This window comes from Osmerus mordax, chromosome 16, assembly GCF_038355195.1.
Source record: "Osmerus mordax isolate fOsmMor3 chromosome 16, fOsmMor3.pri, whole genome shotgun sequence".
Taxonomy (NCBI): domain Eukaryota; kingdom Metazoa; phylum Chordata; class Actinopteri; order Osmeriformes; family Osmeridae; genus Osmerus; species Osmerus mordax.
Genome location: NC_090065.1, coordinates 4,122,930 through 4,150,396, shown reverse-complemented (window position 1 = coordinate 4,150,396; position 27,467 = coordinate 4,122,930). Strand labels below are relative to the sequence as shown.

The following is a 27,467-nucleotide window of genomic DNA, read 5'->3' as shown; positions in this document are numbered from 1 at the left end:
ATTGTTACATACACAATAAAGTCCAATAAATTGATTATTATTTTTTTGACATTAAGGTTTTGAAACCCTAATTGGACCCTCACTCTCTCACAGACCCACACACATTACCCTCTAGCTACAGACACTGTATCATCATCCTCACCACTAAAAACACAAAGAATTAGTTCTTCACCCATCCCCTCACTCTAGCCAGCAGCAGTCTAGCAAATCGTTTTTAAATCCTGCAACATCTGTTGGATTCACACATTCTTTTGTATTGAGAATTAGTGTTACCATGGTGAAACTCACTGATGAGAGGCGCTGGAGAATAGCCAGTGATGGCAGTGAAAACATGTTTGTCATTGTGGCCTTGGTAAGAAAGTCTGATTATGATTCTTTCACAGCTCCATTTCTATTACTACATTGACGGTGTGTGGTTTAGGAATTGTCCATATTGGGCCATTTCAATACACGATTTGTCTACTGAAAACTACTCAATTCAATACAATGTGCATAGCCTCTTGAGCATCAGGGATGTCACTGACACATCATACACTACATTAAATCATTGAGGCAGCAAATTGTTCTCAACTTTAATCATGGGAGTATAAACACAAAAGAGACAAAACACGTGTAAAATTATACAGAAACATCCAGCAAGAATGTTCCACCTATGAAATCTGGTGCTCTCCATTTAGTTTGAGCGCTGTCAGACCTCAAAGAGCATTGGTGAATTGGCGACCAATAGGATGGTGTTTTGGTTAGCGGTTTCCGGGTGTTGTCGGGAGCAGAGGACTGGCTTTGGGCTGGCTTTTGGATGATTTGTGAAAAGGAATTAAAAGGTTGCTGGATTGTATAAATTATCAAAATGAACAGAATATTTGGACGTGGAACACCAAAAGCCCCTCCTCCAAATCTATCCGATTGCATCGGAAACGTAAGTGCTGTTCATCTACAGCTATTGTCTGAACGTTAGCTAGCTTTCTAGGTAGCTGTAGCTAGCTGCTTGTTCTGGGTAACTCGAACTTGTCTGCTCTAAATCTTGTAAAATCAGACATGGGGTCACTCTGTTGTTACTGTCATCATCAAATCACCATATTGTTCAATTATTCAGCTTCTCACATTCTTTCTTTCTGTAGACTATATCAAGAAATACGTGTAAATAAGCAGTCCAGTTATAGCTGTATTCTAGCTATAGCTATAGAATACTGTCTTTACTAGCAGTCACTGGTCAGCTTCTGAGCTTGTTTAGCAAACAAAGATTTTACTACGTGTTCCTCCCAGTTGATTTGTAGGCCAATACAATCGAAGTCTTAAATGTCAAGGGAGGCACATTTATGTGTCGTTTAGTAGAGTGGCGAGGCATACCTAAACACTGATTTAGCTAACCTATGATTTATCACCCATGTTCCAATTTCGGGCCATAGGTGGATGCGAGGGCAGAGTCCGTCGACAAGAAAATATCCCGACTAGATGCTGAGCTCATGAAGTACAAAGACCAAATGAAGAAGATGAGAGAAGGCCCTGCAAAGGTTAATTTGATAAAATGTTCGAGATATTTGTGTAAACCACTGAAGCAAAACTACCTTATAGCCTATTTGAACATATCATTCATGTGATTCATGTTCCCCCTCCAGAATATGGTGAAACAAAAAGCAATGAGGGTTCTGAAGCAAAAAAGAACGTGAGTTATATGGTTTGGGGACAATTACATACAATAAGTGCACTCATAGTTATCTTTACATATTTTTGTATCATGACAATGTAAAATACAACATACTACACAGATTTTGGATCATTTCCTCCCATACATTTTAGGTATGAAAGCCAGAGAGATCAATTAACCCAACAATCCTTCAACATGGAGCAGGCCAACTATACTATCCAGTCACTGAAGGATACAAAAACAACTGTAAGAACAACCACTCACAGCATCTGTTACACAAATAACTTCATTCTAAATGTATATTTTTGTCCATGAAATAAACAGGCTGCAGTGTATTTGTTACACATTCAACACAATCACCTCTGTTTGTATTTTGTCCTTAGGTAGAGGCTATGAAGATCGGTGCCAAAGAGATGAAGAAAGCCTACAAGAATGTGAAGATCGATCAGATTGAAGTATGACATTTCATTAATTCCATTACTTCACCAATATTCATTACCCGATAGTGACATGGTTAAACATTACTGGCAATGGTGGCAAAAAAAAAGATCCATGCTACTAAAGTAAGGCCATGACTGTGTGTGTGTGTGTGTCCAGGACCTTCAGGACCAGCTGGAGGACATGATGGAGGATGCAAGCGAAGTCCAGGAGGCCCTCAGCCGCAGCTATGGCACCCCAGAGATAGATGAAGATGACCTGGAAGCAGGTACAACAGCAGTGAACAAGTAGCAGACAGTGCACTTGTGTGTCAGGTTTTGGAGTCGATGGAGTCTGGAGAGTCAATTTGGAGATTTGTTGGACAAAGATGATGCTGTTGATGATGATGTTGTTGAACTGTGCCTGGATCACCGAAATACTGTTAGAACTATGCAATTCTGATCCTTGATTTTTTCTACTGTACTATCTTTTGTTGTATTTGTATGTCGCTTTGGAAAAAGGCATCTGCTAAATCAATAAAATGTCATGTAATTGTTCTCAGAGCTGGATGCTCTTGGGGATGAGCTGCTCCTGGATGATGACAACTCCTATTTGGACGAAGCTTCATCTGCACCTGCCATCCCAGAGGGAATGCCCAGCGACAGCAAAACAAACAAGGTACCAAAAGGACTTTAGACAGTCTACAAGAACAAATCACTGCTCAGAAATAACTTCCAATGTATATTTTCCAAGAGTACAGTTTTCCATTTTCCCTTCTCACTTTCTCTTTTTTTCTTTCGTTCTTTTAGGATGGTGTTCTTGTGGATGAATTTGGTCTGCCACAAATCCCGGCCACATAGGGGAAACAAATCAAATTAACCGCTTACTTCAAAACACTTTTGTATGTAGGTTAACATTTATACATTCAAAGTGAGTTGACCCGAGAACACTACCAGGTTAAGGTACTAACCCCTTCGTTGGTGTTGTTACTACCATACTAGCATGTGGCCTTGTAATATAACATTTACCTCCTTATTTATCTTAAGCCCCCTAAACCCCCCCCCCCCCCTTGCCACACTCATACAGTTTCATGCCAACCCTTTGGTAGTTTTATCGACTGTATCATGAAAACTGTCAAAATAAGACATTAACATTTTGCTACCAAGTCCCCTTGAAATTGGAATTGATTTCCTCCTCGTCTGTTGAATATGTAAGGTGGTCGTTTGAAACGAGCAAAATAAATTGTACATTTTAAGCAATCTTTGTCGTATTTGTTAGCGTTTTAAACTGTAGATTTGGGGACGTTTTTAATTTTTATTTAAAATGTCTCATCTTTTCTTTTTTCTTTTTTTCCCCTTGCTTGTTGACTTCTTCTTGGTAGATGGTTTAGACTTCTTGATTTTTGGTGTCTTATTATTCTTTCCTGGTGACCGTTGAGGGTTGAACTCTACTTTCTGACCTTGGCACTTTTCCTGTCAGCCAACAGAGAACAGGAGTAAACTCCAGTGTATGAATCGAATAGAAGATAGAAAGACATTGTCATGGGGGTCTAGTTTATATATGTCATTTGGGATAAAAGCATCTGCTAAATGAATAGCATTTAAAATGTTGAATTACACCTACAATGCTGTTAAGCTTGTGATACCAACCTGAAAGCATTTGCGACATCTCTCTGGTGACTGCATGGTCCCGACAAAGTCTCCCTTCAGACACTCGGCACAGTAACGTGTGCCACACCACCTACACATATAGGTCTGAAAGCACAGGAGATTATACCACATTAAAACTGTTGATTTAATGAAAAACATTATTGTTCAGTAGTGTTTTCCTTACCGTATCCACAGTTTGGCATCCCCACCGGCACATATTTTCACAAGCCTTAACAGGAAGGAGCTGAAATACTGCCCCTCAAACCAAAAATACATAATTCAATTTAGAGGACATTAATATTCGACAGCTATCATGACAACTAGCTGCCCTCTGCTAATGCTCTTCTGTTGGTTTACTTTATGACGGTGTGTATACTGTTTATTGTCAAGGTGACACCTCTGAGTAGTTGCTGTTGGCAACATCTCTGTTACTCTTTATTTTAGTCAACTGAGGTGTAATTAAATGTATTAAAGGGTTGTATTGGTTACACATTGCATCTACTAATCTGTATCCATTACAGGGGCTTATCAATGAACGGTATGTGAATTTATTTTGTTAGTTATAAAAGCATTGTTTGAAGTTTGATATAAAGTAATTGAGATTTAGAAAAGAAGAAACACAATAGTACTACTGAGTGCCAGTGCATTGACGTAATCAATGTAAACATGACAGTTTCCTGCATGTCCCGGAAGTTTCATACTTTAACAAGTGTGTGTACTGAAATAGCAGATATCTGGTGTAAAAAAGGCTTGTGCTCTAAAGAAATGGATGGAAATACTATTACAGTGACTGTTGCTTATGGTAAATAACATAACATTGGAATAACACTTATCAGTTAATAGTGTTAAACAGTTTAGGCTCAGTCAGAATAGTTTTACTAGACCGGAGAGCCGCTAGCATTTACAGTTAGCTAGCTAGCTAAAATAATGCGGCCTTACTACGCTACAGCTATTTACCATAGTCATATGTGGTACAGAGGTATATTTTCAGTTAAAACTAGCATTTACATACTGTATAGCAAGCTTTGTTTGTTCATTGCCTTATTATGTCAATATTATGAGGTGCAAGAGAGGCCGTTGACATTGCATCCTCGTCTTTACCAGGGTCTACCAAGCACAGCATAACGTTGACAGGAGAGGATGGCAATGAACCGCTCTTGAAAGACCTATCAGATGCACTAACGGAAGTAACCGGAGTCCCAGCACCCGCACAGAAGCTAATCTTTAAAGGTAGTCTCTAAGTAGAAAACACATAATTCCTTGTCTAGATTATGTTATACCAGATCTGTAACCTATATATCTCAGTCATTTGTATATGGAATGACACCATAGAAGCTTGGAGTGACACTATTGAGTTTCATACAGTATGTTTGAGGATGTCAGATAGAACAGCACCCATATTTGTCATGTGTTCATATTAGTCATGGTCTTTGTATGGCATCACAGGGAAGTCGCTGAAAGAAATGGAAGAAAACCTATCCAGCTTTGGTATAAAGCAAGGCTGTAAACTTATGATGATTGGAAAGAGGGTATGTTTTATTCGTATTACTGTATAACCCCAAATTAATACATTATCATATAGTGCAAGCATCAAGTGCTTTTTATTAGAGATGTGATCATATCAACAGAATAGTCCTGAAGAGGAGGCCGAACTGAAGAAACTAAAGGACATTGAGAAGTCTGTTGACCTGACAGCAAAGAAGCTAGAGAAAGTGGACGAGGAGCTGACAGGATTGAAGAATGTAATGAACATTGTTAATAATGTTTTGATTTATTAAAATTGTTTTTGTGCATCTAATAATTATGGTAATTGAGAATAATGATCTGTTCTTTTAATAGGGCTTCTTGGCAAAAGATCTACAGGCAGAAGCACTAGGGAAATTGGACCACAGGGTGAAAATAGCATCTGAACAGTTCATGAAGATCCTTGAGCAGATAGACTCCATGGTAATGTAGTCTCCCTACCTAAGCTCTTTTGTACTTGAAATTAACTTTGGTGCTGGCGAATGTTTGCCTTTATATGCTGAAAATGTAAAAGAATTTCTCCTTCCAACAGAATGTGCCAGACAATTTCAATGACTGCAGATTGAAGAAAAAAGGACTTGTGAAAACAGTACAAGTAAGTATTTAACCACTGCATAGGCAAACTGAAAGTGTTGATCTTGTATAGAATAATAGAAAATGTGTGATTGATATGCAGTCTGTTGATCTTAATGATCAAATAATCATTTTCATTCTTTACTGTATACAGGGATTCCTTGCGCAATGTGACAAGATCGAGGCTGGGATATCAGATCACCTGGCGAAGATTCAGTCTAAAAACCTTGCCTTGGTAGAGTAGAGGAATTAGTACCATTTATACCATGTTTCCCTCTCATTCCTAAGTTCTATACATTGCTCTGTGAGCAACAACAAATTGTACTGTAAGCTTCAGTTTTGGAGCTGGCTATGGTGTATTTATTATTGGCATGCCAACGTGTGTTAGAGTGCCCTGTAAACACATTTCCAGTGAACAGGTTTCAAAAGACTACCCTGACTACGTTGATACAACAGCTGAAAAACCTCCCCTGAGTATCGTTCTCAGGGACATCAACTTGGTGCTTTGTAAGATGTTTTAATTAGGAACTCTCTGTCAAAGGGTCATCGCAGTGATTTGCACCTATATAAATAATGTGCTTTGTGGCAGTGATGATTGTGATATAAAACAACACTGTATCATGTATTGAAGTAATATTCACTGATTTACCACAATATATTTTTCAAAGAAAAACAGTCATTCTAATTTATTCTTTGCTGTCCCAATCTATTATAGCTAGAAATTAACATCTATTTAATGAGCTCAGGACATTGAGGATCTAGAGCACCGGATGTATGACTTATATGACAAAAAATCATAGTGTGCATCTCCTTAGGTCAGTGACAAAGCAGCATATTGTCTTTTTGCCATTGACCTTGAAATCGACGCTGAACTACAGGGCATTCTAATAAACACTGAGCCTCTGATGATTGTAGGAATCCTTTTTTATGTGGTGTGTGAGTGCCCGTATAACATTTCTAATAAAATCCATATTGGGTGGTTATATCACCTCATTCTCCATCGTGACCTTTTAAACCTGTGAAATAATGAACCTGATGTTCCATGGGTAATTGACTGGTTTTATTTCAAAAGCTTACAAACTACAAAAATACATCAAAAACAGATCATTGACCATGATTTGATCATGTCCTTAAAGTGCACATTTTCTACTGTATGACCAATAGGAAGGGTGATTGACCATGTATAGTGGATGTCTACAAAATGACCTTGCATAGTAAGGGAAATTACTAATCATCAAAACCAGGAGGAACCCCTAAGGAACACACAACAGCATGACACAGGTTATTTGCAGGTTAGTAGTTATCCGTCTATGCTTAATCATCCTTGTCCTTTGCCCCATGTTTGAGAATGCGTGTGAAGGCCACATAATTGAAGTTACCCTTCTTGTCAATAGGGGCCTCTCTGAAGAGTTCATCCACCTCCTCATCTGTGAACCTGTCTCCCATGGTGGTCAGCAGATCTCGGAAGTAATCCTCCTGAATGGCACCTGGAGGGTGCAGAATCCTCTTTCAAGTGATGCTTCAAACCACAAGACTTGAGTCCATTGTCCTGGATGTATTTATATACTTGGAAAAAATTGTATTTTCCCAATCCTAACATTTCTTACCTGTTCCGTCTTCATCAAAGCAGGCGAAAGCGTTCCGGATCACATCCTCAGGGTCGGTGCCGTTGAGTTTCTCTCCAAACATGGTGAGAAACATGGTAAAGTTTATGGGCCCGGGTGCTTCGTTCATCATCGCCTCAAGGTATTCCTCAGTGGGGTTCTTTCCTAAGGGTTTCAGAAAAATGTACGAGTTTGCAACTAAACATGTTTAATAAATGGCACAGAACATGTGCCTGTTCTGTGCAACTTCTCTGGTGAGGTTAGAATTGGGACAGAGGTTTTCGGGGCTCCTGGATGGTGGTTGGGTAACACCTTTTAAATCCCTCCCCTCAAACCACAGAAATTATAAATGTAATGTCATACAGTACCGAGTGAAGCTAGCATGTCATTCTGGTCAATCATGTTGAATGCTTCCTTAAATTCCTGGATCTGGGACTGGTCAAACATGGCAAAAACATTGGAGGTCGCGCGCTGGGGGCGCTTCTTGGTGGTCTTTCCCTTGGCCCTCTTACTAGACATGTTGTTGGGAGGGTGATTTCTTTCTATAAATGTAAACATGTTTTATATACGTAAAAGGTAACGCAGTATCAGTGTATATGTATAAAGTACTGTGAACTATAAAATTGCACGTCACTTCAAGGGTTAGGCAAACTTTGAAACTTTTTGTTTTGTTTTACTAGCTAGTAGATCAACTGAATTAAATCATCAATATTACCCGCTGAATGGCTAGCTGGCGAGGACTGTTTGTGATCAATAATGTAATTCACATCAGCTTGCTATGGTAAGAAAAACTTCCCATAATAGTGCACGGAAACAATACTCTACTCAACAATTATCTTTTGAACGTGTCATTTTCAAATACACGAATATAGGACGTAGCAACTCTACATGCAAACTCCATACCTGGAGAGAAATGTAACAATGTAGCCTGGCCAACTCGTCTGCTGGTGGTGGTGTTGACGTTGGCAGTCAGATGCTATGTTACCTACAAGAGCAGCGTCCAATCACAGCACGAGCTGGACAAGAGGAAAACTACTGGAATATTCCATCATTCACCATTTGACCTCCCCGTTTATTAAATCTTAAACATTTTGTTCTTGAAATTTAGATAAATTATTGTGTCTTTATGCGACACATATATTTGATATAAAAACGCGATATCATGATTTACGTTCTACTATTTGCAGTTAGCTAGACAGGTATATTTTTTGTAATTATATAATTTCGCCACTGGATGTCAGTAAACGCTTAGTAAAACTGTAAACGCAAAGGCGTAAAAGGGTAGTTACTGTACCAGGACTGAAGACAAGACCACCTGTTCCAACTTCCTGACTTGCTCGATGTTTTATCCTAATTTAAAATTTGAGAAAATCAAAAGAAACATCTTATTATGTTTCCCTGGTATTTTAAGCTTGCTTCAACACATTCATTGTTACCTCAGTCATCTAAATCTTAAAACTAACAAATAGGCCTACATAAAGTTACATAGGCTATTAAATGTGGGGATCTAGTTATAGTCGTTGATGGTAGTGGTGGTGGTGTTTGCACTGGGAAGAGCCATGTCTTCCTTCATGGGCTATATTTAAAGTCTGCCCAGCCTTAAAAGGCCGTGACGGTGTCTTCAACATTCTGCGGAGTGGCAGCATTATTTTTGTTCAGTGGACTGCCGCACTGTCCACTGCCCCGACCCTTGCTTCTCTGCCTGGATTTGGACTTGCTTTTGCTACTTTTGGTACTGCACCCCCTTCCCTTTGTTTTCGTCGATTAAGACATTATAGGATTTGGTGAGTGCATATTTAAATGTTTAACTTTGTTGTTCCATATGGTTAATGTAATTAAAAACAGTGCCACTGTAACAATTACTGGTCCACTACTAATCAAGAAACAGGCCTACTTTTTGCCACTCAAATGTTGTCATGCTCATTACCATTTCTATACCAAATCATTACCAACCCATCCCATCTATTGCCATCATTAATTCTTTAAGTTTGATAAATGGTTCGTTGGCTATTCACTTGCACGTGTAAAAAAAAAAAAAAACAGTACACTATTGTTTAATTATGTAAAGACAATCGTGCCTTGCCTGTATGTGTACAGCTTGTACTGCCTTTTATGCATTCGTTTCTAACATTTTTTCATACAAAAAGTGGGTGGACGAGTAACAAAATATCTAGTTACGTTGGCCTATTACTAGGCTAGCCTACATGTTAGCAAAGCCTTGCCAATACTTCACAAAAATTAGTAAATATTAATCTAACATCAATAGGCCTACATGCCTAGGCTATATGTGTAACTTAAATCCTGGCATTGGTATTGTGTGTAGCCTATGGAAAGTCTACAATCCAAACAGAAATATTGAAGAATGAAGAATGTGTCATTCATCCAGTTAGTGAGAAGTGTCATTTCAAGTGATAGGCTACACCTTGTGAAATGTAATAGCTTTTGAAAAAAGCATACTTTCTACACTAGGCGACTTCTTTTTCAAATAATTCATTATTGCTGAGACTAGGCTATATCATGAGTTCAAATATCATTTGACCTCTTAACATGCTTCTAATATTAAAGCTAACTCTCTGTCTACACACAGTAGGCACAGTAGGCTACCAACTGTGTCTTAACAACAATAAAACAACTACATACAAATAATACCAGAAGCTATCCTCTTTAGATCTGCAATAATATCTAACCTAAACTTGCAAACGTAACCGTTAACATAACCTCTCATCTAATTCCGGTAATAACGGTGAGATTGATTTACAGCGTTCGTTCGCGGTGTGTTTTGAAAGTGTGTTAAGAAAACAACAGCGCGGTCTAAGCTGCGGTCGGGGACTCGTCTCATGATGTCAGGATCCTCACGTCACCAGAAACACCTGCAGCACAAGCGCACCTACGAGAGCAGCCATCATCTCAGCAGCTCCACGCTTGAGTCCTCCTCCTTTAGCCAGCAGTCTTACTCAGCTCACAGGAGCAGCCATGGGTAAGACAGGGCCTGAGGGAGAGAGAGGATGGAGTGATGGAGCAAACCATGGCGAAGGAAGAGTATGTGTGGCTCATGTGTTCTATTGTGGAAGGGACGATATGGACACCATGGCAACCATCTCTGAACCACCGCATCACCTTTGCTGCGATCCTCCATCCAGAAGTGTGATTAACTACATAACAGTGTTTCATGAATGCGGTGAAGTGCATAGTTTAAGTCTAATACAACTAAAAATGATTACTAGAATCATTATAGTACAGTGGGTGGACTGAGTGATTCAAAGCTGATTTATGGGTTAAGAGCAGAACTTTCATATGTAGCTCAGGATGAATTGGACGTATTGGTGATAGACATATCATAAAGGATAGGATGAAAACAGAGCATTGTTTTATACAATTGAAGAGATGAAGACAGATGGAGTAAAGGGATAGTATTTGGGGTAGGAGCAGGTAGTTGTAGGTAGTTGTTCAGCTTTGTCAGAGTGTTCAGCTTTGTCTATAGGCCTAGATGTTATGACAGGATTTAAACTTTTGTCCATCCAAATCCATGGCTTGCCTTTTTGAAGTGTCCCAAACTTGAATTTGAGCTAACGTGGATAGCTGCCAGAGATATTCATAGAGAGCCAGGCTATTTCAAATTGCTGGGACAGAGAGGTTCAGCATTACTGTACTGACACTGTAAAGAGTTGGTTACAAAGTTTAACTGGTCTTTGTAGGGATGAATTACAGTATTGTATTCCAGTTTGTAGTTATTCACTATATCCTTGAGAGTTCTTTGGTTCTCATTTTGTTTTTAATAGTAGTAGAAGACAAAACAGTTCCAAGAGCCGCTTATCATTTCCTGAGTGTTGAATAGCCACAGCTATACAGCTGTCTTTACACACACACATCACTGTGTGTGTAAAACGATTACACTTCTTCTGTTGGAATCTGATTCTTTCTATCAACCATGATCGCTGCTTCGTGTTGATCCCGTTCTTCTGGCTCACATGTCACAGAAGCCTGCCATGCTACTGGTTCACACAGGGCAGAGACACAGAGACCTGCCATGCTACTGGTTCACACAGGGCAGAGACACAGAGACCTGCCATGCTACTGGTTCACACAGGGCAGAGACACAGAGACCTGCCATGCTACTGGTTCACACAGGGCAGAGACACAGAGACCTGCCATGCTACTGGTTCACACAGGGCAGAGACACAGAGACCTGCCATGCTACTGGTTCTCACAGGGCAGAGACACAGATAGAGGATCTACCCAGCTTAGTGGATAGGATGTACAAAAGTTGGGAATCTTCATTCCATACTGCTGTTGAGCAGGCCCACTGGTAGCTATATTTAAACCAAACCTACAATAGGATGCCAGAGCTGTTTGGCTCTGTAATAATGTGAGTCAGGGTCATTCTGATTCCAGGCTTAAGGGGCCAGGTGTGAAACACAAAAGTGGCCTGTTAGTTATGGCTGGCCGTAGTATAGGTTAGCTGTAAAGACCCCGACAAAGTGCTGTGCCTTCGTGAGATATAAAGTTGTTTTATATCATTTGTGTTTAGTCTACACTTTATTAGACTGAACCAATATCAAGGTTTTACCACTGGGAGTCTAACCAACCTACTGGATGTCAAAAGGACTAATTATAACCCCCCCCCCAAAAAAAATATGTGTTTAACACCAGAGTGTTTGTGGTCCAATGGTACCCAACAACAAATGAGCACTAAAGATGTGATTCTTCACCTGACTGTTTCTCCTGTGGGCCAGACTGAGGAGCTCTGTGCAGACAGAGAAGGGGCAGGAGGTGATTCAACTGAGCCCACTACCCACTAGAGCCAAACGCACCTACCTGGCCATGGACGCAGATAGAGAGCTCATCGGATATGTGGTGCCTCTCTTCAGAGGCAGGTGAGTAGGGCTCGGCCGTGACGATGATGACGTTGTGGATAGTCGGGATTCGTTGTGGTGGGTGGGAGTTCTAATACTGGGCTACCACATGCTGATGAGGAGGAACATGGTGATGGTGCTGAGGTCATGATAGTCATAGATTTATTTTTGTAGTTATTAGCAGGAATTGCAATAAACAAAAAAAATCTGTACGTTGGTGAATTCTATAAAAGTGTATATGGGCATATAGTGTACTAAATGGCGTATTGATGTCTTTCCACAGTCATGAATTTGTCCGGGGCTTGGCGGAGTCCCAGGAAGACGTGAAGGAGGAGGGGGTGAACTATGTGGCCATGAGGTCCCTGTTTACCAGGGAGACCAGCGCAGCCATGGAGGTGAAGGTGGAAAAGAAGACTAGAAAGATGCATGTCAGAGAGTCTGCAGACCGCCTCACTTTTGGCAAAAAGGTTAGTCTGGACCAGGATTCTAGACAGTTAGGACAGGACATACTAAGAGATACTGTCAAATAGGATGAAGTTACGGTTGTAAAACAACTTAACTATCCACTTTTCCACTTCCCTGTGATCCTATAGATGCAGGAAAAAGCAGAGTTCCGTAGAAAGATGAATTCGGACAACCTGACTCACCCTCCAGAGTTCATTGTGAAGCCCCGTGGTCAGACCGTGTGGGAGGGAAAGACCGTGAAGCTGCACTGCACTGTGGCCGGCTGGCCTAAACCACGCATCGCCTGGTACGACTTGGAGCCCCATGAACAGGGATTTCCATAAATATTGATGCTGTTGAATATGTCTTCGGAAAGAAGTTTCTCGAGGCAGATCCAGCCTGTTTTTTTATTTTGTGATGGAAAATATGGTTTGACACAAAGTCTTTCTTGTTTCTTTCTTTTCTCGTGCTTCACCTTCAGGTACAAAAACAATGTGGTCATCGATGCCAAGGCTCACCCTGACAAGTACACTACCGAGAGCAATTACAACATGCACTCTCTGGAGATCAAGAAGTAGGTAAACCAGGCCTGAGAGCCCTGCTCTGACACTGAGGAGCTGGAAGTGGAATAGAAGTAATACCAAGTGTAATACGTCTTCACAAATCTGGGAAAGACAACTGACCGGGCTACCTGTTGTGGTCCTTTTCAGCTGCGAGTTCCTCGACACTGCTAACTATCGTGTGTCTGCCCTCAATGTGAAGGGAGAGCAGTCCTCCGTCGCCACTATGGTTGTGAAAAGTAGGTCATACTCTCGTTTCTGACATTAACCTTGCATAGTCGTTTTCTTTGTTTCTGTCAGCATAACTATGATAGGTTATGTTAGTTGAACATAACACAAGGTACACAACTACATTAGTTGAAACACTATACTACATTAAGGGAATTCTCATTATAGTCCCATTTCCCATATTCTGTGGTCCTTTAAACTTTAAACAAACAAACAAGCTGTCTGAGCCTGAGGACTATTTGAGGACCTTAAAAGTATTCAGGGGTCAAATGGCATGACTGAGGCCTGCTACTGAGTAGAGGAGTTTACTGCTTCAAACTCCAGTGTGAGCTGAAGAGTTATACTGTAGGTTGTATGAAGCATGGTTTCTATAGGAGTGTGTGACATTGTTTATCCTTTCAAGGGTTCCAAGAAGGCGAGGAAGCAGGACCTCTCGATGCTAAACCACGTGAGTTAAGTCATCAACTCCAGAACAACAACAATGGCTCCTTTCCCCCCCAAAAAATCGAATGATATAGTTTAAATCTTTTGGGGAGTCAGGTGGCTGAGCAGTGAGGGAATCGGGCCAGTAATCATAAGGTTGCCAGTTCGATTCCTGGCTGTGCAAAAATGACGTTGTGTCCTTGGGCAAGGCACTTCACCCTACTTGCCTCGGGGGGGAATGTCCCTGTACTTACTGTAAGTCGCTCTGGATAAGAGCGTCTGCTAAATGAGTAAATGTAAATGTAAATCACATTCCCAATCCCGAGGGGCAGCTGAACGAATTTCCTCACCCTGTCTTTTCCCTGACTCTTTCACCCAGATGGATTCTGCCCTGAGCATGGCGTCACCTTCGAGACCGCCATCATCGATTCTTTTGAAGTGGCTTTTGGCAGCGAAGGCCAAACCATGAGCATCGGCTGCACTGTTATCGTTTATCCCAACGTCAAGAAATACCAGCCCGAAGTTGTGTGGTACCGAGATGGTAGGTACTCGTGTGGTCACAATGACCAAATGTAAAGTCACACACAGTAGAGTAGAAACAACAGGAAGTATCTCAGCGTTCAAATGACAACACGAATGAAAGTCTGATCTCATTACCTGCATCTTATGTTTTGCCCTCCAATCAGCTGTGGCCCTGAAGCCCTCTAAGTGGGTCCGCATGCACTTCAGTGGTGAGCGGGCCACCCTCACCCTGGCTCACCTCAACAAGGAGGACGAGGGTCTCTACACTCTGCGCGTGAACACCAAGTCTGGCTTCGAAACCCACTCCGCCTACGTGTTTGTCAGGGGTAAGACAGCACGATGAACATCTGCTCAAAATTTGGGAGTCAGGTGGCTGAGTGGTGAGGGAATCGGGCTAGTAATCCAAAGGTTGCCAGTTCGATTCCCGGTCATGCCAACTGACGTTGTGTCCTTGGGCAAGGTACTTCACCATACTTGCCTCGGGGGAATGTCCCTGTACTTACTGTAAGTCGCTCTGGATAAGAGCGTCTGCTAAATGACTAAATGTAAAATGAACTGACAATTGAAGGCAAGCAAGATATTGGTGGGAAGGTGCTGGCCAGCGACTTCCCTCCTCTCCCGCGTGCTCTGTGTCTTTAAGTGACTCATAGTCTCATGTTTCTCCCCAGCTATGCTTCTTCTATATCTGTCCTCAGTCACTAACTCCCCCACAAAGTGTACTCTTGGTTTTAGAAGTCTCAAAGTCGTTTTCACAAGGTAGTCAGGTGCCGGTTCCTGTTGTCCTGTTGTGACAACCGGTATTACAGTAAAAAGGTTAAGTAATGTGGTTAAACAGTTCCTTAGGTTACAGGCCCCACAGGTCATGAGTAGGTCACAGTGGAAAGTTTATTCTTAAGCAGCTATGTAATACATCTGATCCATAATTAGAAACTCCACATGTGTCGGAGTGTGTTCTCACAAGTGTGTGTGTCTGTGTGTGTGCATATGTGTGCATGGCTGTGTGTGTGTGTGTGTGTGTGTCAGATGCTGACTTGGAGGTGGAGGGTGCTCCAGTGGCCCCCCTGGATGTCCGTTGTCATGATGCCAACAAGGATTACGTCGTGGTGACATGGAAGCAGCCAGCTGTGGAGGGCAGTAGCCCCATCCTGGGGTACTTCATTGACAGGTCAGATACTTCTTCTTCTGTGGTTTTTAACACTCCAGGAAGGTTGGCTTTTTCTTTCTTTATGGTACACAGCAAAACAACAAAATCATTCAACACTTTTAACCATCATCTGTATTTTTGCTGTTGCTTGCTGATATCTATGGGTCATACTGAGCTTCATGTGAATAATAAAAATCCTTACGATGGTGTCATGTGACGTTGGTGTGGTTGGCAGGTGCGAGGTGGGCACCCACCACTGGGCACAGTGTAACGACGCCCCGGTGAAGTATGCCCGCTTCCCCGTGACCAGGCTGGTGGAGGGGCACTCCTACACCTTCAGGGTGCGGGCCCTCAACCAGGCCGGGGTGAGCAGGCCCTCCCGCTCCTCTGAGCCCGTGCTGGCCATGGACCCCTCCGAAAGAGCTCGTCTTAGAGGTAGGGGGACCCTGGGTTTAGACACCCAGAGTACGCTAGTCCAATCAAATAATCCCAACATGATTTCCTTGGCTAGGATAGGTGTAGCTCGGTGTTTAGAGTAATTCGCCTGCAGGTCAAGAGGTTTCAGGGTCAAATCCCTGCTTGAACGGTCTTTGGAGAGAAGTAAAATAAACACATCATTGTTATTGTGTTTGGTTTCAGCTGACACCTCTGCTCCTTTTACTGGCATGATCAAATTCACCGAGGAGGACTCTACAGGTGAGCGCATGTGTTTACAACAATGCCAGGGTATTGTACTGGCATTAAATTAGCTTGAGGTGGTGAGATTTCCAGGGTTTTAATGAACTTTGTGATCCCTACAGTGGGCGTGGTCCCTGATGTTCCCAGTGACCTTGTGGTTACCGAGGCAACCAAAAGCTATGTTGTACTGGGCTGGAAGCCACCAGCTCAGAGGGGTCACGAGGGGGTCATGTACTACATAGAGAAGGTAATTAGGTCACACATCACACCCATTCTGACTTCCTCTCCTCAAGTGCTGAGCTTATTCTTTACTTTAGAGGTCATGTGACGTGTACATGTCGTGTTTGCGGCCGTTCCCAGTGCGTCTCAGGCTCTGACTGCTGGCAGAGAGTGAACACTGGCATCCCGGTGAAGTCCCCTCGCTTCGCCCTGTTCGACCTGGCGGAGGGCAAGGCCTACAGCTTCCGCGTGCGCTGCTGCAACTCTGCCGGAGTGGGGGAGCCCTCCGAGGCCACCGGCAATGTCACCGTCGGAGACAAACTAGGTGAGCTAGACAGAGCCACATGTATCATTATGTACGTGTGACTTGATTTCTTTTTCGGTGTCTATCTCTCTCTGTCTTCATCTCCTCTCGCTGCCCCCTCCCTCCCACCCTTCCCCCACAGACCTGCCGTCCACCCCAGGTGTTGCGGTCGCCATCAGGAACACAGACACGTCCGTGGTGGTCACCTGGGGGGCCTCCCTGGAGGTCAAGCACCTGGTGGGCTACTACATCGACTGCAGCGTGGTAGGCAGTAACGTGTGGGCTCCCTGCAACAACAAGCCTGTCAAGAAAACCAGGTACCCTGAAATACATACCGTGTGAATGTGTACGGTGCTAGCGTTCAGTCCGTGTCGTGTCGTTTGCATTCTGATATGTCACTCGCAGCAATCCATCCCATCGTTCAATGGTTTGGTTAAGGATAAACCCTCACTCCTTCCTCATGATCGTGAGCAGTTTTCTTGACTGGGTTGTGTAGGTTCACCTGCCATGGACTGATCACTGGCCAGTCCTACGTGTTCAGGGTGAAGGCAGTCAACGCTGCAGGATACAGCAAGTGCTCCACAGAGTCGGAGGCGGTGGTTGTGAAGGCTGGCATTGGTGAGTAGATACTGTACACTCCCAACTTTCTCAGATCAATATGAGGTTCATGTTTGACCCAGGGCTACGTAAATTCATGCAGGATCCACCCTCTGCTCGTTCATTCCTCTGCTTCGTTCAATCCTCTGTTCCTCAGACCCCTCTTTCCATGTCTGACAACGTAATAATCAATGCTGCAACTCCATCCCGTTTCCCAACCTGGCGACACCTATCTGTTACCCTTGCAACTTCATAGTCCATCTAGTTTCTCATCACCATTTCATGATGGTTTCCCTTCTCTCTGTGTCCCCTCGCGGGCCTGAGGACCGTCTGTCAGATCTACACCCTCTGTGGCTTCACACCTCTACTTGTGTCTGTGCTGAAGCCCGGATGTGTTGTCTGCACGTGCCTGACTAAATGTCCCCTTGTGGTTTTAGTAAACACTGTTTAAATGTTTTCTTGTGTTCTGTAACATCTCCAAAGCCATTATCTAAAAGAGAACTTGCATGTGCACGTGTCATTGCTTGAACAATGTGAGGTACGTTGTCATTCGGAAATATGTAAATCAAACATTCATTGTAATGTTGATAATTAAACTAATTCAAGCTTGTTTTGAATTACACTCAGTATATTGCATTGCATTTATGAAGTATTGTATTGTGTGGGATATTGTGTGTGCTTCAGTTCATTCTGGATATGTGTCTGCTGTTTGCTAACTCTTATAGGGGCCATGCATGGCCAGAGTGACGGCTAAAACATTGTGTTGTGACTGAGCTAGCCTGACACCTGGGCTAAAAGCGTTGACAAGGTTCAGGGTAACCCTGGCAATAGCACTCACAGTAAGTAAACTATCCCCCAGCCTAGTAAGGATACACTTTGTAGAGTTTTATGCATGTTGATTATTTGGGCTGAACTTATGAACGAGGCTGAGACATGAGCTACTTTATATGTCAAATCCCATTTATCTTACTAGGCCTGACAGGTGTCCCACCAGGTCATGGCCTGACCATTTTGCTGTGCTGTTGTTAGCCTCTTGACCTTGTTGTTAGTGTTTTGACCTTGTTGTTATTGTTTCGACCTTGTTGTTAGTGTTTTAACAAAGCTGCAGAGAAGTAACAGTCTGACACACTGTTTCTTTGTACCGGTATGTGTGTGTGTTTGTGTACCCACGCATATGTGTCTGTGTGGGTTATGTTGTGTGTGTGTGTCCACCAGCCATCTCTGGCCCCCCTGGGAAAGTGAGCCTGCTGGAGAGTGCGAAGGACTACATGGTTCTGGGCTGGAAGGAGCCCACGGCCACAGGAGGAGCAGACATCAGGGGGTACTTTGTAGACTACAGGACCGTTAAGGGAGGGCTGGCTGGCCAATGGCATGAAATGAATCACAAGGCTATCACTACAACCACCTACAAAGTAAGTAGCCGAGCTCTGAAATTCAAACTAACTAGCACATTGTTGTAGCTCTGGAACAGCCTTTCTGCCAATCACTAAACACTGTTTCATCACAGAATGTTTACCACCTTGCCTTAGGAGTTTGGTACTAATGAAATAGGATGTGTGTAAAGATACATTACCAGCATTGTTTGTTTGTCTAATCCCAGACTTATTGTCTGACATAAAAAACCGATTGGTATTCACCAAGTCAAATCCAGTGCAGCTGATGACAAAGACATCACAATTTGCTTTGTTATTTGTACAGGATTAAGTGACGATGCACTTGGATTATGAAACCGTAATTATAATTTATAAACTATAATCCTTGTTGTTTTTTTCTTTTCTGCAGGCAGAAGATCTGAAGGAGAACGTGTTTTACCAGTTCCAGGTGCGAGCTCAGAACATGGCGGGCGTGAGTGTGGGCTCGTTGCCTAGCGCCGCGCTGGAGTGCAAGGAATGGACCATCACTGTGCCAGGTACAGTGAGAAGACCTGTCCTCTCCCTTGCCACGTGTCTTTGTCTAGAATCCAGTAAAAAACAAACAAAAAAAATAACATTTAAATATTCTCTGTATTTATAATTAACCTCCAGTGTCATTCCCTACTTTTACACAACCTTGTGGTGGTGGAAGCACGTACAGTATGTTCCCAAAGTCCTCCAAGACTCCCACCGTGTCTCTGTTGGAAACCCTGTCCTCCCTCCCTGTCTCCATCCAGGTGCCCCCCACGGGATCTATGTCCTGGAGGTGCGTGACACCTCCCTCGTGGTGCTCTGGGAGGCCCCCACCTACGATGGGCGCTCCCCCGTCAACGGATTCTACCTGGATATCAACGAGTCCTCAGCCGGGGAGAAGGGTTGGAAGGGCGTCAATGAGAAGGCTGCCACGAAGAAATTCATCAAGGTCAGGATATGTTAATGACCTATCTGTCTCTGTGAGAATGCTGTTTGATCACTGTTAGAATACAATTTGAAAATTGTTCAAATAAAGTTTGATGACTGTTGAAAACTGCTGGAAAACGGAATACCCTTAGGAAATGTATAATTCTGTTAGAATACTGTTCAAAGGAACCCGGCATCCATTCTTGAGCTGGTTGTGGAGTGTGGACCAAGGGAGAGTTGTGAAGTGTGTGTTAATTCCCCTGTCCTCCTGGGTGTGAGGTAGGTCAGCGGTCTGAAGGCTGGTACCTCCTACGCGTTCAGACTGCGAGCTCAGAACCTGGCTGGTGTTGGAAAACCATGTGCCGTGTTGGGTCCAATCCTGGCCCAGACCCGCCCTGGTGAGGAACACTTTTAGACTACACACACACACACATACACACACACACATACAGAGTCAGAACAAAATATTTTTCTCTTCCAGGCACCCATGAGATTGTTGTTGACGTTGATGATGATGGAGTGATTTCCATGATCTTTGAGTGCTCCGAGATGGCCGAAGGTTCTGAGTTTGTGTGGACCAAGAACTACAAGGCCATCACAGACCCATCTCGCCTCACCATTGTGACTGAAGGTGGCAAGTAAGTACTGTGTCTTCATGTCTGCCTTCTTACGTAAACCTATTTTTGTGCATTTCTGAGCCCCTAAAGCTATAGCCTAAGACTTTACCACAGCTTCTGCATGTAAATCACATATGAAAAAGCACTTCTATTCTCCTATGTATGCTGTACTTAAAATCATATTAATTCACGTTGTGTGAACTTTCAGATCGAGGGCCATCTTCAACAACCCCTCTCTGGAGGACCTGGGCACCTTCTGCTGCATGGTGACCAACACTAACGGCGTCTCATCCAGCTACACTCTAACTGAGGAAGGTGAGTCACTCAAGTGATACTCAGCCTGACATTACGTCAGTCCTTCAACGTCTTCCCTTCCAAGTCCATCCAGTAGGGATAAGTTACATACCTTAGAAGGAAAGCCCGCAAAATGATTATGTATTTAAATGGTAGTTATCACGTTTATTTTACATTTCATATCATATACGTATGCTGTGTGTGTAAATTGTATTATGTTTATGTTTATCAGTGTTTTCCCTAGGTTTACAGCTTTGGGGGGGGGGCGACGGGGCGACCATGTAGAGACATAAATGACATGCCGTCATGTAAATAAGATAAATAACATAAGGCCATTTAGTTTGTTTAATAAAAGAGCAAGCTATAGACCTGTTTTATAGGAAAGGTAACCTTAAATTACTTATTTTGTGATTGGACTTTCTTTTTTTTTTTTTTTACTTGACCTGTCAGGGGGGGCAGGGGGGCGGGGGTGGGGAGCCCCCCTAATATAATGGTAGGGGAAACACTGTTTATTATGATATCTACATGCATATGAAAAGAGACTGCTGCAGGGCATATGAGGATAGAGGAGGTTCTGTTGGTAGTGTTTGGTATGGTGTGAGAAACAGAAGGAAGGGCTGAGAGAGCAGCTGTGACTGGAGATCATGTTGTTCTGTTGTTGTTGTTGTTGTTGACAGGTCTGAAACGTCTTCTGGACCTCAGTCATGAGCACAAGTTCCCCAGTGAGTATTCTAGACTGCCACAAAATCATCGAAGACATCGAACCTCAAACTTTGTTTAACCTAACGTCTACGAATAAAAATGTAAAGTCTTGAGTCAATATTGCTGCGGATTTCATATCAAATACCGAATTACATATTCATAACTCTATCTAGAATACTAGTAGAATAACAATCTGAATGTCCATTTCTAGGTGAATATTGACAGGAAAAATACATTCTCGACCACAATCTCTTTTAATTCGTCTTACAGTCTTAAATCTTTAACTCTTCTTCTTGATCGTGTTTCCCAGTCATTCCCTTCAAGTCGGAGATGGCCATGGACCTGCTGGAGAAGGGCCGGGTCAGGTTCTGGACCCAGGTTGAGAAGTTCACGTCTGCCTGCCAAGTGGAGTATGTCTTCAACGACGCCATCATTACCACCGGAGAGGTAGAGACGCAATTATACGGACAGTGACACACAGTCTCACACACACACTCACCGCTGATAACCTAATTAGCCATTAGAATAGAAACACAATATATGATAGTTTTTAGCGGAATACAAAAAAGTTCATGTTGGTGTTTCTTTTTTCTAGAAATATACAGTCAACTTTGACCGGACTACTGGAATCATTGAGATGTTCATGGACTCCCTGGAGGTCACAGATGAGGGGACTTTCACCTTTAACCTGGTGGACGGGAAGGCCAAGGGCCAGACCAGCTTGGTGATGATTGGAGAGGGTGAGTCGGATCTCTCTCTGGAACTATTACCTCCTTGGTAGAATCTCAAAACAGGTTCAGCGATTTGCTCTAGTCCTTGGCACCGTTAGAAAGGACTCCTTGTAGCTGGTAACCCAGCAACTGTCTTTATTGCAATTACCCTTTATGTCCATGAAGGGGCAGCAGAGTTACACGTTTCGCTTGCCAACTTGGTAGCCCAGTTGTTGTAATGGCCAGTGCAGATTAATAGTAATTAACAGTAATCCACTTTAGAGGACAGTGTATAGATGATCTTAATGATTTATGATTACTTTTTTGTTCATATTTTCAGAGTTCAGAGAGCTTCAGAAGAAGTCAGAATTTGAGAGGGCAGAATGGGTCAGAAGACAAGGTAAGTAAATGACCACAGTTCATCATACGTTACAAACAGATCAGATAACTCAGACACACTCAAGCAGAACTGTACAGTGTGTACAGCTGTATAATATAGCTGTATATCGCTCTGGATAAGAGCGTCTGCTAAATGACTAAATGTAAGCTGTACAGAACACACATTGCACAGTGGGACTATCCATATGACTATGGTATTCCGCTACATATGATAATAGCTATATCTTATAGCTTGTGATTATTAATGTTTTTATTCAGTAGTCATCAACATATGTTGTTCTCACACACAGGACCTCACTTTGTTGAGTACCTTGGATTTAAGGTTACCCCAGAATGCAACGTGCTATTGACGGCCACGGTAAGAAGCATCCTTGATTTAGGTGTCAGAATATCAGTATTCCAGTCTGAAAGACACACCCATACATGCTGACCCTGCCATTGCCCTGTACAGATAGGAAACATCAAACCGGAGACTGAGATCACCTGGTTCAAGGACAACATCGAGATCGAGGAGGACGATGAAGATTCCAAGAAGATTGAAATCAAGGACGGACAGTTGACCTTTAACATCGGAAAGGTCAGGCCATTGAGGACGCATATTGTCTTTTTTTTATTTAGTTTTGTATCGTTTTCTTATCATTAGAAAATGTTGATTGAATAGCAGTTTGCTTCTAATGATGCTTTGCTTCCGGCTATGCAACAGCCCTCTCTCTAGTCTCCCTCTCTTACACACGGACCCATAAATAATGCAATGTTGGTGCCATAAGACATTACTCTGTTTACACTCCCATGTTGTTGTCAGACTCACTAGGTCCATTATGCCTTTCACATTCAGGGAGAAGTTACTGTATTGTACGTATTATTTTATATACATTCACAGATATATTTGAGTGTAGAAAATGTTTATACTAACCTTTGACTTATGTATGATAACACTCAATAAAATATATTCCCATATATCATAAAGATATGTAAATACTAGTTCATGAAATGATTGTGTTCAATATGACTGGACTGGACTTATTCATACAAATATCCTACAGTCTCTGCGTTAACCTGCTATAATTTTGAGGTGAAAATACATATAAACCCCTCATGGTTAGATACCATCCCAGTGTGACTGAACACAATCAAATCTGGGAGATCTAAAGAGAGGAACGGAGTCGTGCATGCTCAAAGGAGAGGGTACCCTGCCCTGTCAATCCTGTAGGTGGCGCTGGCATTAACAGGCTTATCTATCTAATTTACAGTGTGTGTTTAAGAAAGACAAAGAATCTGTGGAGAAACTGAAACCACCAGCAGAGGCTCCCCCAGCAAGACCCAAAGTCTGGACAAACACTTAGCAATAAGTTGTCGCCTTCTTGTCCCCTACTGTCCATGTTGTTAGTGTTAAGCCTGCAGCATCCAGGGCTGGAGAAAAGCTTGCCTTTTCGTTCATGGTGTCTGTGTCACGTATCATGTCTTTTATCTGTTCAAGAAAATACGATTTCTTATCTTCATGGTAAAGTTGAGAGGAATCAGCATGCTGTCTGGTCAGTGCAGGGTCCTGACAGAACTCCTTTGGCTCGATTTAGATTTCAAAGAAGGACGCGGGAGTTTACGAAGTTAAACTGAAGGACACCAGAGGAAAAGACAAGAGTCTGTATAACCTGACTGATGCAGGTAACTTCTGAGAGATGCATCTTCTACTGTCTGGTCATCCTAAGGTGTGAAACACTGTGCGACCAAAGTGAAACATCACTCACGTTTCCCTTTTTACTTCTGTCATCTCTTCTAGGTTACCAGGCTGTAATGAATGAACTGTTCAGAGTCATTGGTGAGTCATTTATACCGAGCCAATTTTCTTTCTGAGTAACTGCAGTCATGTTATTGATACATATATACAGTATATTTACATTTTTTACAAATGACCCAACTTTTACTATTGTGACCCATATGTGACCCATATGTGAACCCTCTCTCTCTCTCTCTCTCTGTCTCTCTCTCTCTCTCTCTCTCTCCCTCCCATATGTGTTTAGCCAACTCCTCCACTGAAATCGGTGTTCTCAGCACAGAGCATGGCATCATCCTCTACTCCTTTGTCACATATCACACTGAGGAACTTCGCGTTGGCTGGCTCCACAAGTATGTCACCTCGTCCGTAACCCCCCACCCCTTCATCTTGCCTCCTCTGTGTCTCCCTTGGCCTCTTCACCCTGTACACTCCCCCCATTTATGTACAGTACTTTTATTTCATGCATGGAGTGCACAGGCTCTTAATCTGAAGAGAAGGTTAGAAAATGATTGCCACTTTTCTTAAAGACATTTTTGCACTTTGCGTCCTGCTTTTGACTGATTCTCAGAAAAGATCAGCAGTAACCCTCTCTGTGTTGTGTGTCTCTCTTGGGTAGAGAGGCTAAGATGGCCCACTCAGACAGACTTGTGTGCGGCGTGACCGGAGAGCAGCTGTGGCTGAAGATCAATGAGCCCACAGAGAAGGACAAGGGCAAATACGCCATGGACATCTTCGATGGCAAAGATGGCCTCAAGAGGAGCTTCGATCTGTCTGGTCAAGGTTAGTCAGGACTTCGACATCACTTCCTGGAGTGGGTTGACTCGGTCATGCCTAGTCTTTAGCATGGTTGCTGCTGCCATTTACTGGTAAATGTGTCTGTGGCTCTACTTCATTCTTATGGTTCCATGTAACACTAGACACGGAAAGTAAAAGTCATGACTGCACCCCCTACTATGTCAACTGTATATCAAGCTGGCATTTCCTGTAGGAAACTTGTGGTGCCAATTAAAACAGGGATTAACCGTTTACTGATGTTGTTACAGTATGGGAAGATGCGTTTGAAGAGTTCCAGAGGCTGAAGTAAGTTGACCTACTCAACTGCTGTTCAGGGCTGTACCTACTGTACTGTTATGTGATGGAAACTGCTGACTTCTAACACCATAAACCCAAAAATAGACGTCAGTCTCTATGTGTACCTTAACATAGAGGCCCCAACTCAGGGGTTCATTTCCTGACATTGTTTAACAAACACTGTGATGGCATTTTTAGATGCCTCTGACATTATCCTTGTCTCCTTTCCTCTTCCGTAGGGCGGCAGCAATTGCAGAAAGAAGTAAGTGTTAATCTATGCTGTTTCCGTCCAAAATAACTGTCTTCCTGTACTGGCTTTATAAATATGGGGAATTTAGGAACTAGTAGGTCATGGTAGTGATTGATTGTGATGTTGAAAATGAAAACAACTGATAAATATGATTAATACAACCCTCATGGGACACAAGTGGCTATAACTTAGACTAGGCTGAGACTGAGAGAGTTGATAGTGTGTGAGTTGATTGTGTGACCGCTATCTTATTACAGACCGTGCTCGTGTTGTTGGAGGCTTGCCAGATGTGGTCACAATCCAGGAGGGCAAGGTATCAAGCTTGAATATTCCCATGTTGGACTTTTCCCTCTCTCTCTCTCTCCCTCTTCTCTCTCTCTCTCTCTCTCTCTCTCTCTCTCTCTCTCTCTCTCTCTCTCTCTCTCTCTCTCTCTCTCTGTATGTCTCTTTCTCTGTCTCTCTCTCTCTGTCTATCTTTCTCTCTCTGTCTGTCTCTCTCTCTGTCTCTGTCTCTCTGTCTGTCTCTCTGTCTGTCTCTCTCTCTCTCTCTCTCTCTCTCTCTCTCTGTCTGTCTGTCTGTCTGTCTGTCTGTCTGTCTGTCTGTCTGTCTGTCTGTCTGTCTGTCTGTCTGTCTGTCTGTCTGTCTGTCTGTCTCTGTCTCTGTCTCTCTCTGTATCGCTCTCTCTCTTCCCTATTGTTAGAGTAGAATTACATTGTTTGTGTTAGATAGTGTAATGTTCACCTGCCTACTCATCTGATGCCATGCTGTTCCTGCCCCACAGTCCTTGAACTTGACCGGTAATGTATGGGGTGAACCTCAGCCTGAGGTGACCTGGATGAAGAACGACAGAGAGCTGGTGTCCGATAACCGCTATGCACTCAAGTTTGAACATGGCAAGTTTGCCAGTATCACCATAGCAACCGTCACCACAGCTGACTCTGGCAAATATGCCCTGCTAGTGAAGAACAAGTATGGCACGGAGGCAGGAGAGTTTACCGTCAGTGTCTACAGCCCTGATGGAGAGGAAAAGAAAGAATAAAGTATGAGATTGTGGAAGGAGTAGGCTGAGAGATGACTGGGCTTTCTCCAAAGCTTTTTACCCTAGTGCAGGTCTGACCTTGTGCTGACATTCAAGTTTGGTTACAGTAAAACATGAGTATTTTAAGACAACAACAATCACAAGACCAACAACAAACAAAAAAACAAGAATGGCTTTTCCTTTTTATGCACTAGGCTAAAGAGCTTTGAAGACTGCTGTCATGTATGGATAGATACAATTTGGTACAGAAAGGAGTAATGCTTGCCCCCATTGTTGCTTTAGTTCTGTCATGTTGGTTGCAATCAGCACAGTGTGTAAGTCTGTCAAACTACAGAAAATGGTTGAACTGTCTGGCATATTCATAAAAAGGATGCAGTCTATGTCATGTGACATACTAAAATTATAAATAATAAGCTCTCTAACAAGGACTTGCTAATGAGCTGTAGGGCAACATATGAAGGAGAAGGAAAAACTACCGTTCTTGCTATATGCTGAATGTTAACTGTTTAGACTTCTGTTTACACCAGTGGAAAATGTAAGAAATTTCATTGAACATGTGACAGTGTATTACAAAAACTGGTTGTTTGCTTGTTCGTAGTGCACTGTGTTATTTGTAAGCAAAATTATGTAAGATCATAGGATAACTGAAGGAAGGTAAAAGTAATGTTAACAAACATGACAATTTTCCTGTCCGATAGCCTGATGGCTGTATTCACTACAGTGTTTTCATTACATCGCTGCACATCCACACGCTGCCCATAGTCAAGTAGCCTATGTTCCTGAAATTGGAGTATGTAACTTCTAAGTGAAAAATGTGTTTTATGTCAACTGAACAAGAGTAAAAAAGGTACTCCTCACACCTTTCTGTAAGAATAAAAAGGTACATTTGCTCTTGAATGTTTTGTCCTCTTATT

The 27,467-nt window shown here is 42.7% G+C and overlaps 4 protein-coding genes across 7 annotated transcripts; 3 read left to right on the top strand and 1 right to left on the bottom strand.

The window, feature by feature from the left end:
* The first annotated feature begins 756 nt into the window (after window positions 1-756).
* Window positions 757-3,321, top strand: chmp5a (charged multivesicular body protein 5a). Its single transcript, XM_067252757.1, has 8 exons — window positions 757-916; window positions 1,407-1,511; window positions 1,617-1,663; window positions 1,798-1,891; window positions 2,029-2,100; window positions 2,243-2,351; window positions 2,625-2,740; window positions 2,872-3,321. The coding sequence occupies exons 1-8, from the start codon at window positions 848-850 to the stop codon at window positions 2,920-2,922; spliced, it is 663 nt and encodes a 220-aa protein (XP_067108858.1). The 5' UTR covers window positions 757-847; the 3' UTR covers window positions 2,923-3,321.
* Window positions 3,322-4,379: 1,058 nt separating this feature from the next.
* Window positions 4,380-6,472, top strand: bag1 (BCL2 associated athanogene 1). Its single transcript, XM_067253589.1, has 7 exons — window positions 4,380-4,513; window positions 4,816-4,941; window positions 5,158-5,240; window positions 5,340-5,453; window positions 5,551-5,658; window positions 5,768-5,830; window positions 5,963-6,472. The coding sequence occupies exons 1-7, from the start codon at window positions 4,393-4,395 to the stop codon at window positions 6,050-6,052; spliced, it is 705 nt and encodes a 234-aa protein (XP_067109690.1). The 5' UTR covers window positions 4,380-4,392; the 3' UTR covers window positions 6,053-6,472.
* Window positions 6,473-6,853: 381 nt separating this feature from the next.
* LOC136959543 (myosin regulatory light polypeptide 9-like) lies at window positions 6,854-8,893 on the bottom strand. Of its 2 annotated transcripts, none has more exons than XM_067253911.1 (5): window positions 8,707-8,893; window positions 8,316-8,428; window positions 7,781-7,954; window positions 7,416-7,577; window positions 6,854-7,295 (listed from the first exon to the last, which is right to left on the bottom strand). In XM_067253911.1, the coding sequence occupies exons 3-5, from the start codon at window positions 7,929-7,931 to the stop codon at window positions 7,123-7,125; spliced, it is 486 nt and encodes a 161-aa protein (XP_067110012.1). In that variant the 5' UTR covers window positions 7,932-7,954; window positions 8,316-8,428; window positions 8,707-8,893; the 3' UTR covers window positions 6,854-7,122. The 2 variants fall into 2 exon arrangements, with proteins under 2 accessions (XP_067110012.1, XP_067110013.1); XM_067253912.1 differs by having other exon boundaries at window positions 8,316-8,397.
* A 194-nt stretch (window positions 8,894-9,087) lies between these two features.
* Window positions 9,088-27,450, top strand: myom1a (myomesin 1a (skelemin)). Of its 3 annotated transcripts, none has more exons than XM_067253910.1 (37): window positions 9,088-9,196; window positions 12,146-12,286; window positions 12,549-12,732; window positions 12,859-13,016; window positions 13,191-13,283; window positions 13,420-13,508; window positions 13,901-13,945; window positions 14,300-14,461; window positions 14,607-14,768; window positions 15,466-15,607; window positions 15,822-16,021; window positions 16,226-16,282; window positions 16,387-16,511; window positions 16,625-16,808; window positions 16,930-17,104; window positions 17,284-17,405; window positions 18,600-18,796; window positions 19,167-19,293; window positions 19,534-19,718; window positions 19,980-20,094; window positions 20,178-20,334; window positions 20,522-20,628; window positions 21,285-21,329; window positions 21,620-21,756; window positions 21,905-22,049; window positions 22,360-22,419; window positions 22,709-22,776; window positions 22,870-22,995; window positions 23,669-23,743; window positions 23,993-24,080; window positions 24,196-24,234; window positions 24,437-24,542; window positions 24,809-24,972; window positions 25,236-25,272; window positions 25,503-25,525; window positions 25,771-25,826; window positions 26,296-27,450. In XM_067253910.1, exons 2-37 carry the CDS (start codon window positions 12,234-12,236, stop codon window positions 26,551-26,553), a joined length of 4,266 nt encoding a protein of 1,421 aa, XP_067110011.1. In that variant the 5' UTR covers window positions 9,088-9,196; window positions 12,146-12,233; the 3' UTR covers window positions 26,554-27,450. The 3 variants fall into 3 exon arrangements, with proteins under 3 accessions (XP_067110011.1, XP_067110009.1, XP_067110010.1); XM_067253908.1 differs by lacking the exon at window positions 9,088-9,196 and adding an exon at window positions 10,219-10,389; XM_067253909.1 differs by lacking the exons at window positions 9,088-9,196; window positions 23,669-23,743 and adding an exon at window positions 10,221-10,389.
* Window positions 27,451-27,467: the final 17 nt, after the last annotated feature.

Coding starts and splice junctions, on each gene's coding strand:
- chmp5a (XM_067252757.1), top strand. CDS start 848: ATGAACAGAATATTTGGACGTGGAACACCAAAAGCCCCTCCTCCAAAT. Junction 917..1,406: donor TATCCGATTGCATCGGAAAC/GTAAGTGCTGTT, acceptor TTCGGGCCATAG/GTGGATGCGAGGGCAGAGTC. Junction 1,892..2,028: donor TGAAGGATACAAAAACAACT/GTAAGAACAACC, acceptor TTTTGTCCTTAG/GTAGAGGCTATGAAGATCGG.
- bag1 (XM_067253589.1), top strand. CDS start 4,393: ATGTCCCGGAAGTTTCATACTTTAACAAGTGTGTGTACTGAAATAGCA. Junction 4,514..4,815: donor TACAGTGACTGTTGCTTATG/GTAAATAACATA, acceptor CGTCTTTACCAG/GGTCTACCAAGCACAGCATA. Junction 5,831..5,962: donor GACTTGTGAAAACAGTACAA/GTAAGTATTTAA, acceptor TACTGTATACAG/GGATTCCTTGCGCAATGTGA.
- LOC136959543 (XM_067253911.1), bottom strand. CDS start 7,931: ATGTCTAGTAAGAGGGCCAAGGGAAAGACCACCAAGAAGCGCCCCCAG. Junction 7,578..7,780: donor TGACATGCTAGCTTCACTCG/GTACTGTATGAC, acceptor TGAAACCCTTAG/GAAAGAACCCCACTGAGGAA. Junction 7,296..7,415: donor CTTTGATGAAGACGGAACAG/GTAAGAAATGTT, acceptor TGCACCCTCCAG/GTGCCATTCAGGAGGATTAC.
- myom1a (XM_067253908.1), top strand. CDS start 10,250: ATGATGTCAGGATCCTCACGTCACCAGAAACACCTGCAGCACAAGCGC. Junction 18,797..19,166: donor TCACTACAACCACCTACAAA/GTAAGTAGCCGA, acceptor TCTTTTCTGCAG/GCAGAAGATCTGAAGGAGAA. Junction 20,095..20,177: donor CCTGGCCCAGACCCGCCCTG/GTGAGGAACACT, acceptor TTTCTCTTCCAG/GCACCCATGAGATTGTTGTT.